Source organism: Dermacentor variabilis, chromosome 7 (genome assembly GCF_050947875.1).
Source record: "Dermacentor variabilis isolate Ectoservices chromosome 7, ASM5094787v1, whole genome shotgun sequence".
NCBI lineage: Eukaryota > Metazoa > Arthropoda > Arachnida > Ixodida > Ixodidae > Dermacentor > Dermacentor variabilis.
This window is the reverse complement of record NC_134574.1, coordinates 102,209,469-102,222,538: the sequence shown is the minus strand read 5'-3', so window position 1 is coordinate 102,222,538 and position 13,070 is coordinate 102,209,469. Positions and strand designations below refer to the sequence as shown.

General features: G+C 46.2%; 1 protein-coding gene across 5 annotated transcripts in view; it reads right to left on the bottom strand.

The window, feature by feature from the left end:
* Positions 1-13,070, bottom strand: part of Lpin (phosphatidate phosphatase LPIN) — a 145,216-nt gene that overhangs the window by 31,152 nt on the left and 100,994 nt on the right. For 3 of the 5 annotated variants that reach the window (XM_075698896.1, XM_075698894.1, XM_075698893.1), the window contains exons 2-4: positions 5,149-5,379; positions 3,337-3,432; positions 599-1,431 (exon numbers count right to left, since the gene is read on the bottom strand). In XM_075698896.1, coding sequence (XP_075555011.1) covers positions 599-1,431; positions 3,337-3,432; positions 5,149-5,328 — 1,109 coding nt within the window. In that variant the 5' untranslated portion in view covers positions 5,329-5,379. Of the gene's footprint in view, positions 1-598; positions 1,432-3,336; positions 3,433-5,148; positions 5,380-9,608; positions 10,155-13,070 lie in introns of those variants that run through there. The other 2 variants (XM_075698895.1, XM_075698897.1) reach the window with 2 other exon arrangements.

The following is a 13,070-nucleotide window of genomic DNA, read 5'->3' as shown; positions in this document are numbered from 1 at the left end:
CCACATGCCAGTCTGAGTCACACAATTACTGGTTTTTTCACACAATTACTGGTTTTTCGATCCTACTATGCTATGTTGCAAGAATACCCATCGTGTACACTGTGAATTAGAAGGCCACATAAAATGAGCCAGTCAAACGTTCAAGCCTTCTGAAGCGAATTTCAATTATGTGCAATCGCTGCTTTTTATTTCGTAGATTCCTCATCTGCAACGTAACGCTTTATGTAGCCCTTTATACAGAACTGCATTATAGTCCTCCTGTTGCACATGTAAGCGGTATAAAACTGATAGCAAGTTTATGGCTTTGTTTTATTGTAATGTACATTCACTTTTCATAAAAGGTCTAACACTACTACTCTCTCTCAGTCAGTTTTTGCTGTGGCAGAAATGACAAGCCTACCAAAGCTTCCATAAACATGACTGTCTTGTTTTCACTTATCATAAAAGAAAAAGCATGATCTCTGCAAATGCTATTTCAACGCATAAAACCACAGACCACAGACAGCATTAACAATTTCATCACTAAAATAGTATACCTCAAATTGGTCCCTTCGAGTATACCACATGCAATGGTAAGAATGTTCCAGCACTGCCATACCTGCGTGGCGGAGTTAAGTCTCCGTCGCTGTACGGATGGAACGCACCCCCGCCGGCGGGAAACGTCACCGACAGCCTCTTGGGTGTCATGGTCCGCTGCCACTCCTCGCGTGCCGCATTAATGTCCGCCGGCATGGTGACAGACCGACTCATAAACATGGCAACCGCAGCCGTCGAAGTCGACGGTGTCATCTGCGGCGAGGGCGAGGAAGACGATGGCGCGGTGATGCCGATGGCGGTGCTGCCGCTGCGTTCTTCCTCGAAGTCGCTGTCCATCTGAAAGATGTCCTGATCGTCGGTGGCAGGCGTGGATGTCCGGCTGTGCGGGTCCTCGTTGATGCGTGAGCGCCGCCGGATAGGGTGTTTCTTCTTTCGCCTCCTCTTGCCTGGCTGCTGCTGTGACTGCTGCTGTGGCTGCTGCTGGTTCTGCTGGCTGTTTGGCAGGACATACTTCGATTCGTTCACCAGTTCAACCCTGTCTTCTTCATTCTCCTCACAACCAGTGATAGCCGCCTCAGTCTGTACGCCGATGGACTCCTGGGGTTGCTGCCGCGACGCCAACATGGGAGAGGGCTTGTGCATCCGAGTCGTGGAGAGCCGCCGCGGCTCGGTCATAGGAACCGAAGGAATTGGCGTCGCCGGTGTAGTGCCGGTGATGGTTGGGAGCTCGTCGTTGGTGTCCGTGCCCACCGTGAACTCGGCCTGTATGAGGCATTCAGGCCGGCCGCTGTTATCGAGCTGCTGGCTGAGGGCCGCTTTGAGCCTGTTCAATTCCTCGCCAATGTCGTGGCAGTCGGGTAGTGGGGACGTGGCCAAGTGAATAGGTACTTGGTCCTGTTTGGAATAGAAAAGTCACTTCATGATGGCAAATGTCTTCGTTTACGTTTCAAAGTGTTCACTTTATACCTAGAGTGCATCACTAAACAGTTCAAACAAGAGAGAGGTTCACAGGAAGATGGAGGATTGCAGCAACCAACAGCAGTGAAACAAGACACAGAGTTCCCTAAAAAAAAAATTAAGTTATGGGGCTTTATGAGCCAAAACCATGATCAGATTATGAGGCGCGCCCCGTAGTGGGGGACTCCAGAAATTTTGACCATCTGGGGTTCTTTGGGCTCATCTGGGCACCTAAATCTAAGTACATGGACGGGTGTTTTTGCATTTAGCTCCCATCGAAATGCAACCTACATGGCCGGGATTCAATCCTGTAAACTCGTGCTTAGCAGCCGAACACCACAGCCACTAAGCGACCACAGCAGGGGACATAGAATTTCCTACTTAATATTGCTAGAAGGAAACTGTGCATGATGCTGCTAGCGTGCAGGTAGCGTGGGAATTGATGGTTAGTAAACGGATTTGTCTGATCTTCATGCTTGTGGCTTCAGACGTTATTGCGGCTTTGTTTACTGCGCCTTACCTACCTTTGTCAGCCTAAATTTCGAAGCAGTACTATATTTCTAAACGCACAAGGCAACAGACCTTGCGCACTTGCGCAATTATTGCAAACTGTCGCATTAATAATGTCACATTTTCTTGAATTTGAACAATTTTCACAGTCATAAAGCCGTTTCAAAGACAGAAGGACGAAGTTTAGGCAGAGCCATGTACTAACGATCATTCACAAGCTGGCTGCACCACCATGCATACTGCTCCCACAGAAACTAGCACCAATGTTACCTCTAGTAACTTATTTTTGGGAGCTCTATGGAACAAGGGATGTCTCTGGAGCCATAGTTCTGACAAGAAACTCGTCTTTGTCAGGGCGAAGAGGCGTTTTGGTGTCGACACGTTACCCCATCGTGAGGCAGTGGTTGACACTATTATTGATAGTCACCAAAGACTGGAACGTGTCTGTTTCCTATGGAAACTTACGTACCAGCGAGGTCGTACACTTAAAGTGTGAACCACGTGTAAATAAATGCTTGCAAATGTAGCATCTGCTATGTAACACTAAGAAACAAGCAACATGCAGTGGCATTCAAAAGTGAGAAACTTCACTTCACATTGTCATGGGTAACTTCGGCAGCTTGATGGTGTGGTGCTATGCAGCAAAGCAAAGCATTGCTCAGAACAGACGGCTGCCAAGAGTGGTAAGTGAACGAGAAGCCTATATTCCAATTCACACATAGCATGCAATGCTGTGGAAGCTTCACACGAGGTTCGGCCACCAAAATTTATCCCTCCACGCATTTCGTCTGGGGTTCACTGCTCGTGCAGGCATGCACATGACACTGCCGCAATGGGCAGCAAATGAAAAAAAAACAACCCGGAAAAGTAAAACAACCAGAACTAAATTCATGTAGGACAACGTATTAGCAGCCATACAAATACACTGTTCGTTCATTTTTTACAAATTTAACTTCTTTTTTTTTTCACTTCATATTGTATTTAAGTAAAGAAGTCTGACCTAATTGCTGGCAAGAACACTGAACTTTTTGTTGGTGCGAACGCTACCCCTGCAGAAAGTCTCTCTAGCCTCTAAACCGTTAAACACAATGTATGAAACAGAGTACGGTGTTGAACGACATTTCTAATCTCAACAAACCAAATGCATGGAAAGTCAATAAAGGTCAACAATAATCACAATAACACCTTTACTATCTCTCAAATAAAAGAAGCAAGAGACAAAAACACGTAAAAGGTTACTCCAGCCCTCTTGCTGGCACCAAAAAACTGCTGTTCATCTACTACAAATGCAAGAAAACAGAACCATAAAAGAAGATCAGGGGGCCAGCTTACCGATTCTTCAGTGACTTCTTCAACGAAGAATGCCTCACCGGACTCCCCGAGCTTCATGTGAATATCTACAGGTTTTCCATTAATCTCAATGTCAACCTGCGCACAAACACAACAAACACACATGACATGAACAAAATGCAAATGACAAGGACGTGCTATCTTAACTAACAAACAAGCACTGAAGAAGATGTCCTTGCTAAAGCAGCTGTAATGCTCAGTACAAACCACAACCTTTGGACAAAGCAAAGAAAGGAGATAAAGTATTTGCAGTACCATGATAAGATAAGAGAACCTGCTAGCCGCGGCAGGAGTGAGGCAAAGAGAGCAATAACTGGTTGAGGCCTTTCTGTGAGCCAAAGGTCAACCAGTTACTATGTGGTATGTGGCTTACTGCAGCAGCACAAGCTTCAATGAAGTACTCGTTTTTCAGTGCCATAACGCATACCTGCCAACATGTGAACATTAAGATTCGTAAATTCCCACAGACCCAACACGATTTACGGCGTCTTGGGCTGCCGTAAGAGAGCAGCACAATTACTATCACATCTTACGCTTTATTTTTTTCTTCTTTTTTTTTTTCAATCTTGCATCGCCTCATCATTCAAGAGCTAATTTATCGCAAAATTTCATGAAACACTCATAAAATCATGGGAGGACCTCAAATTCATAAACTTTACGAAAAATTCGAGGGAGTTGGCAGGTATGACATTACTACGGCAATAATTACTTCTTGAGGGAATTTTGTGCAAAGGAGTCCCAGACATGATGTTAGATGAAATTACATAATGCATACCCACATCTTTCTGTCCTATGTGAATGCACCAATGAATGCGGGCAGTGAAAGAAGCTTGTCCGGTCTTCGTAACCTTGCCTGCTATGTGTGAAATGGAGCATAAGCCGCACAAATACATTAGAAACAAAAGTTGCTCTCAACATGCCATTTTATCTTTCCAACAAAGGATAAAGCATCACAAGTGCTTTAGAGAATATATGCTGCAGGAAACGTAGTGCTTTTATGCGTTAAACTGCAACATTGACGCATTTCGGCACAAATTCGGACGTGTTTCCCGAGACGTCCAAGAAGAACAGGGTTTCTGCTAAATATACTGGTTGAATACGGCTTCATTACTGCTTGGCTTCAATTCCACAATTGGGGACGAGCTCCAAAGTGATTAATTAGCAAAGTTAAGAAGTGATATTTTGCTAGCTAGCCAAAATCACTCTGAAATTTGTCTTGCGAGCGGTGTCCAACTCTTCAATCAATACAAGTTACTGTGACCAGGGCTGCAGTATCTACCATAGGAGATCTTACCGCAATAACTCTATTGCCATTAAAATAGATAGCAGAGTATATATACACTGAGTGATTGATATCTGGGATTAACTGTCCAAAAAGCAACACTCGAGCTACGACAGACGCCGCAGCGAAGTGCTACAAATTAATTTTAATGAGCTGTGGTTCTTAGTGGGCCCATAAATTTAGGTATGCAAGCGTTTCTGTATTCTGCCGCCATAGAAATATGGCCTGGAATCGAATCCGCAACCTCATGATGATCAGCAGCATAAAGTCATGGCCACTGGGCCAACCTGATAGGTGCAGGATGTATTAACAAATCATAATACAGAATAAATTATTCAAATGATTAGGGCTTGATTGTGCATTGTTTCATTCAGGCTTGACAGCCTTCACATCCAACACGAGTCTTCTGAATTGTAATGCCTATGAACGGCGTAGAAAAGAGCAGTCACCGTACAGTGAAAGAGCAAATGAAAGTATGTCATGGGTATGACGTCAAACAGCGGAGTGCTCACAATTTTCTCCCTACTCCGAAGAACGCCAATCTTGCCGAACCGCACATGGAAGGGTGAAGTGGCAAAGGACCCATCAGGCTGCTCGATGACCACCACGTCGATGGCCCCCGTCAGCGTAGCCGAATTGATCTCGTTGCAGAATTCCCGCACGTTGGTGATGATCCGGCCAATGTAGTTCATCCTTCTGGCAGAATGCGGTGGTGAGGGCGCCGGCGAAAGCGCGTCCCTCACCTGAACAAAAAAAAAAAAAAAAAAAGGGGGCGGCCGCTTTAGAATCTGGTCTAGCAAAGCGACTTTGGCATAACAGACGGACAAAATATGTACCGGGAGTGATAAAATGTGTTACAGTGACACTAAAGAGAAAAAGGTTTTGAGCAAACCACCCTTCTACAGTACGAAAGAAGCAACTCCTACTGTGTGAGGATGTTTGGGGAGCCAGAGAAGATGCAAGAATTTAAGGCACATGGCAACGTCGCCTTGAACTACAGGCACCAGCTCACTGCAACGTACTGAATTTAGACAGCGCCTGCTTAATCCTAGTTAATTTTTGTCATTAAAGTTGGATTACATTGTACCCTGAAAGAGCCAAACACTGAACTGGGCAAATTTCGAGAACATCTACTGAGCCACAGCGACCTAAATACGAAAAAAAAAAATTACTACAACATGTGTGACGTCACACTGACGCACAGGGCGCTGGGATTTCAATATGAAATAATTAAAAACCAATTTTCTGACTTTAATTTTCTCATCTAATAATCAACCTTTCTCATCTAATAATCAACCTGTCACCACAAATGAAACGAAAACAGTTCTAAATTATTAATTTATCTGTCTAAGCTGGCTTTTTCTTGCTTTAGTGTCCCTTTAAGGATATGCGGCAACTCTGTTGTCTCTGGTGCTGCTATTAACTATAATTATTATTAACTAATTTTGTGTGTTACTAAAAGGTCACACCGATTTTACCGCCTATTTGACAAACAAGAATAATTCTTAAAAAACGACTGTAATAATGTTATTTCGGTTTTGAACACATCTATATTACTTTCTAACCCTCCGCGAGAGTCTGGTAAAACAGAGCTTTAGCAGCAGGTTTCCAAGAGCCTTTTGACTGCTGCTGCTAATGATATGTCCAAACAAACACTGAAATATCATCAAAAAACAATCTAATTTCCGGCTCCAACTTCATTTTGCCCTTCAACGTCCCTCTAGAACACACAAGTACAAAATGGAGCCTTATAATTTACGTTCATGTCATATATACTCCTGTCACACAAATTGATGTGACTGAAAAAGAAAGTGTCACAGCAAGGAAGAAGTGCGCACAAAACCAGCAAGCAAAACTTCCAGGCTATACAGGTAGAAGTACAAACAACTTCATCTGTCTGGATCAAGAAGGGCAACGTGATGGGCTTGATTTTTGTAAGTCACAATCATATGAAGCCACCAGACAGTAAACCACAGAAAGTATAGTGGAAATTACTTTATTTAAAACCTAGAATCAATGCACAAATGAGAAAATAAAAATAAAAAGTGGACAGAAAACATATAGAGAGCTTGCCGTGGATGAGAACTGAACGTCATCTTTACATTACACATATAATTCCTACATTTCAATTTAAAAAATATGTAACTTGCCCTATGGCTTTTATGTCTAATTGTCAACTGGATTCATATGACTGCATCTGTCAGGGTCAGGTATGACAAGATAAGCAGCTGATGAATGCTAGCAAAAAAAAAAAAAAAAAGGAAACATCAGTCATAGCGCAGATGTAAAGAAGGAACTGTCGGAACTTTTTAAGAAGACCGATTAAAGGGTCTCGCCAATCATTACGAATAAATCTCGCTCAATGCCACTATCTGTGCGTACCTACCAAGCTGTGAACTTTGAGATTGGTAGAAATTATGCTGTGGTGGGGAGGGGGGGGGGGGGGCAGTGTGGAATTGGGGAATAGCAAGCAATTCTTTTTTAACACATGCTCCGAGCGCACGCATCTTCTGGAATATATATACCCTTTATTAAGAATGATTTTTAGCCTTAGATGCAGCACATAAGATGCAGCAAATAAGATGCAGCAAACGATAGGTCAACAGAATAAGTGGATACTCACTCACCAATATTTTTGTAGGCTACGCACTCACTAACACTCATGTGCACTCGCACTCGTCGGAACTCACTCCGTTCCTACTCATGCCCACCAACATTCACTCGCATTCACAGTCGCTTCTATTCACACTTATCAGCACACACTACTCACACTCCCCGATAGTCACCGACTTTAATACTTACATTCCCTCTGACTAACCTTCAGTGGCTTTCATTTGTACACGTGTGTGAGTAGTGCATGCTCAAACTCCCCGATAGTCACTGGCGTTGCTACTTGCGTCCACTCTGACTAACCTTCAGTGGCCTTCATTTGTACTCCTGTGTGAGTAATGTGCGCTCACACTCCCTGATAGTCACTGACTTTAATACTTGCATCCACTCTGGCTAACCTTCAGTGGCTTTCATTTGTACTCGTGTGTGAGTAGTGCATGCTCAAACTCCCCGATAGTCACCGACGTTGCTACTTGCGTCCACTCTGACTAACCTTCAGTGGCCTTCATTTGTACTCCTGTGTGAGCAATGTGCGCTCGCACTCCCTGATAGTCACTGACTTTAATACTTGCGTCCACTCTGGCTAACCTTCAGTGGCTTTCATTTGTACTCGTGTGTGAGTAGTGCATGCTCAAACTCCCCAATAGTCACCGACGTTGCTACTTGCGTCCACTCCAACTAACCTTCAGTTGCCTTCATTTGTACTCGTGCTAACCGGTACTTCAGCCTTGTTCACACTCACACCCTTGGACACCCACTATGTTCTCGCTCATGTCCACGAAATAAAGCGACTCGTAAGCAACAAATATATTTTTTTAAATATCACAGTGACCTCTTCAGCAACGATGCTGTTGCTGATTTTGTCTGCTTCAGGTAATTGTCTGTATAAACTTGCTCAAACCAAGTAGTCCACTGGCGTCTTTTCGCCATCAGAATGTGGAGAGACTTTTCACTAAGAAGAGAATTTATTTTTTCTTAACTCTTGACACAACATTTATGAAGTCGGAAAGCGAGCCCAAAGTCGCAAAAGTTAAGAGAAAATTCAGGAGAGTTGGCAGAAATGTCAATGCCACATACATGTAGAAAGAACCATCAGTAGTGTATCGACCTTTTTGTTAGTATGCAGAGGTCCCTGGCGAGTGCTTCGTGTTGCGACACCGCAATACGATCAGAGTATTTTAACGCAGTGTCACCATACTACCGTTACCACCGACTGCGCGTGCGCATGGACGCTTTACTAGTATAATGATTCACAAGGTTTTATCACAACGCATGACATGTACGGGCTATGACAGGCGCCGCAATGCAAATCTCGGGATTCGTTTTATTCACCTAGGTTTCTTTCTGAAGCTAAAAATGCGGGCGATACGCGGCGGGAATCGAAACCGCGACCTCGCGCTAGGGGGTAATACACCGCTGAAAGCGTGTCTACTGTAAGACTGACGTACATAATGAACTCCTTTATGGAATCCAACCTAGCCACATAAACTTCAACATCTCAGTCACAGATGCAGCTTCGCGGTGTACAGGCGAGAAAAAAAAAGATATAAAGTGTTGTGACAAAACGCGAGCGACAAAGATGTCTCGGCAACTGTATAAATGTCGCGAGGTCTTGCTCGAACAATCAGCTGAGTCACTTGCGCAACACACCCGCCATGAACAGTGAACAATCCGCTTAGCAACAACAGTACACACCGCAACTGTTTAAGAAAGTGTCAGCTCGAAAATGTGAAAACCTCGGGGCACAATGAAAAGGTCATGTCTGAGTCATAAGGAACTCCCGAGCAGCTTAAAAAAACAAAAAATTGAGCAGTGCAGATGTTCAGCGCACGAAAACGAGCAACCACTGTGTCTGTTTGTTTGAACGCTAGGAATAAAACAAAAATAGTCAGAAATGGAGGGATGGATCAATCAACTGATCGGAAGTGTGAGTTAATGCATATTTTGGATCAACGTGATTGGCCTAGGTACGCGAGTCTATATTTTGACAGGTCTCTGCACAGTTCCGGTATTGGCCGATTACGACGTGCCGAGAAGTCGAGATGACCAATCATGATCGACAGTTAATTAGGTAGCCAATCAGCAGTAACCGTTATTACTGCGCTGCACTTTACCCCAAATCTTCCTTCCTCAAATAAGAATCTCTATCTAACCCAAGCTGCCTTGCCTTAATTTTTTCGGGAATCAATTCGGTACACCGCTCAACTCCGTTTTCTTTGTGGTTTACAAATACAGACTACAAACATGCCTCGTGCAAGATTCGGCTCGCAAGGTCCTGCCAGACAAAAGAAAACTTGAAGGCTGACGCGATAACCACGCAATCAACGACAAGAAATTTTACAAACATTGAAAACGCACTCACCAAACTCAGACAACCAAACCACGATAAAACGAAATCTCCGCGCTGCGTTCAGCCAGCTCGACTACGTGCCGTTATCCCAATCGCTGGTGTCGAACAAAAAGAAAGCAGTTCTGTAGTACGTACTCCACTGCTGCCTCAGGCACGACCTCTCAAATCACTCGGGGGGCTTGGCACTTTTGAGGGCCACACACTGGCAGAGATAAACCGCTATCTCTGGCCGAAGGACGCACAGGACAAACTCAACGCCGTATCATGTAGGCCGTCGCCGATCGTCTGCAGTGCGATACGACGGGGAACGCCACAAGCGCTGCACAACAGCACGGTGGTCACTCGGGTACGCGATACACACAGCACGAGGCGCGCACGTTCTCGAGCACAAAGAGCCGGCGTGCAGGGAACAACACTGCGCGCGCTCTCTGTCGCGAGCTCGACGACAGATTGCACGCCGAGGAAAGGAGCGTGTGTGAGTGCGAGCGCACGTGCAGGGCTGTCGGCGGCCACCACGCCAGCCTCGCTCACAGCCAGCTGCTGCTGCTGTAGGCCACGCCGATCATCCGTCGATCGCGTGATCCCACCACCGCACCACCGATGAACGTGCACATTGCACACGCCTCCCCGGAGGAGAGAGAGAATCAGCCGATCCTGGAGGCGCGCCGCGAGGTCCAATAGGACGCGACGACGGGCCGTGACGTCACGTGACGCTTAGCGAGAAAGACGCCGAAGTGAGAGAGAAAGAGAGAGAGACGAACGCCGGGCTCTTACGCCATAAAAAAACACGCACAAGCTCAGCAAGCAACGGGTCACCGCTTCCCGGGAGGAGGAGGAGGAGAAGCGGTCGGATGCGGAGGAGGGAGAGGAATGGGCGGGAAATACAAGCACACGAAAGTATGAAAAACGAAACTTGGGGCGCCTCGCGCACGTCTGTTCCGGTTTCCGTTCGAACGCGGTTTCCGCTGTGGTGGTTTCGCTTTGCCCCGCGCCGATATGGGCCGAAAGAGCTCGCCGAATCGACGGGAATTCCGGTCGCAGTCAGCGCTGCTTCGTCCTGTGAGCTCTGCGATGATGAAAAACAAAGAAGGCGCTGCTTCTTCCTTTTTTTTCTCTCTCTTCCGTTTTTTCCGAGTACCTATGCGCCAATAGGCCAACGTTCGCACTTTGCAAACCAAATCTTTTTTTTTTTTTGCTGGGTTAGTTGGCGCGACATTATAATTAAATCAGTGGTTTAACTTACAGGAGACAGAGTTTAGTCGACAATTTTTGGTTTTAAGGCATTGCTTTAAATAATTAGAAAAACTGCAACCACATTAATTCATTCGGACTCACTCATCAACATTAAAGGTTCAGTACAAACATCAGAAGCCTTCTGTAGTAATTCCTTAGCGTTGCGAAAGGCCGGGTTCATTCTGCAGCAAAAAATTTTGCATACCGCGGCGCTAAACCAGCTCCTACAAGCACAAAATCAGGCTCACTTGCACGAACAGGAACATGGAAGAAAGAGGTAGCATACCCTATATGAGAGACATCGATATTCTAACAGACATGTTGGAACCTGTACGACACGAAGTTTTCGTGAAGAGGTCACTTAAGTTCTATAAAGCTACAAACTTACTGTCCTGTTACATGCAATGATCGATTGCACGCAACGTTCATGTTCACGCATCACACAGGTCCCAAATTTATAGTACCACGCAACATCCATGTTTATACCCTGCATCGGTCACAACGTTTATTCGAAATGCAAACAGAAGTTCAAAAGAACGGACACTGCGAGATGGTAACACGGAGCCATTTCACAAGGACGAAAGGCAATGTTTCATGTCTGTCGAGCGAAGAGAGGTAAGTGCAAGCAGGGCGAAGTGCGACGCGAAGATTGGCGGTGTAAAGGTTGACTAATTATTCGCCCGTTTCACTCGTGCGCGCGCTGGTCACATGCGGTTATTCAGCAAGACAGCAGCATGTAGCAGCACCAGCAGCAGAGGGCTCGGTCAGATAAGTCTGGTAGTTAAACTTGCAAAGAAAGGATCGCTTTAATAGACTGCCCCGTCTTCCCGCAGACTTAGCACTGAAGGAGGGTTGTACGTTGCCCTCAGATGAATGCAGCCGTACATCATATATTGGCGCGCCATGCATGGACTGTGACGTGTACCACGTAAAGGGACTAACCGCCTCACGACACGCGCCGAGATGAGTCGGCATAATGCAAAAGCGGGTGACGCGTATAACGAACGGCCGACTTATCAGAGCGCGACTAATTGCGTGAAACGCGAGCTGAAATTTGTCTTTGTTTTGTTTTTCATGACGGTGCGGATGCCGCTGACTTCGCTGCACAAGTTGATATCTGAATCACCGGTACGTGTGTTCGGCTGCGTGTACACAGTCGGCCACAAGAGCAAGTGCTCCAAAAGACTAGACGCACGTAATAAAAAAAAAAAAAAAAACTCACGTTCCGGTCAGTTTCGATCGCTCAGCCGAAGGCCGTCCCGCGGCCGAAACGTCAGTAAGGCACCGTCTTTTTCTTTTCTTTTTTGTCCGTACGTGCTTCTACTCGTTTACCTTTTGCTGCCGGATCCTGTGACTCAACGCTTCACTTTATATATATATATATATATATATATATATATATATATATATATATATATATATATATATATAATTCCGATGAGAAAGCCAGTAATCGCACATTGTACGGCAAAGCGCAACGCACGGGAGAAACCTGATGGAGGACGGCGGGTCCCAGAAGAAGACAAAGAAACTAATACGGATAAAATCCAAATTCATTCCACGCGCGCAACAAGGGAGGAAACAAAAAGGCGCGAAACGCGTTCGGTCGCCCCCCGCCTCCTCATCCCCGGAGTCAACAGACCGGACACGGGACTCGCGCAGGGGCGAGGGGCAGCTGAGAAGCCCTACATCACGCCACGCACGTTCGGGAATCCAGGGCACTGCCACATGCGCGCAAAAAAAAAAGAAAAAGAAAAAAAAGCGCACGCACGAGACTCTTCGGAGGGAGACAAATCAACCGGCCCCTCCGACCACCGCGATAGCGAAGCCGTTAGCAACGGGGCAGCCGCCGCACCACCTGATGTGGCGCCACACACCACCTTGACCGTTTTTGCAATGCTAATGCAGGGCAGCAGGCTGCAGACGCTGCCAAGCTAGCCAAGCCGAACGCACGCTGCCATAGAGGGTGCCTCGATGCGCGTGCGTGCGTGCGTGCGCATGTTTGTGCCGCGTTTAACAAGGGCGCAAGAACCGGGACTGTCTGCAAAGCCTTCGTCCGCTGGTTTCACAAGCAGCGCAACGCTTCGACTGCTCGCCTGTCTGCACCTGCCCAACTGGGCGCAGATGCCAACCATGCCGCCCAGCGGAAGTCTAAAACCCGCATGCCTCTTCTTCGCTGCGCCTCCATGGGGCAGCCATGTACTCCAGCACAGGTCCAGTACACTCTACCCTGCACATAAA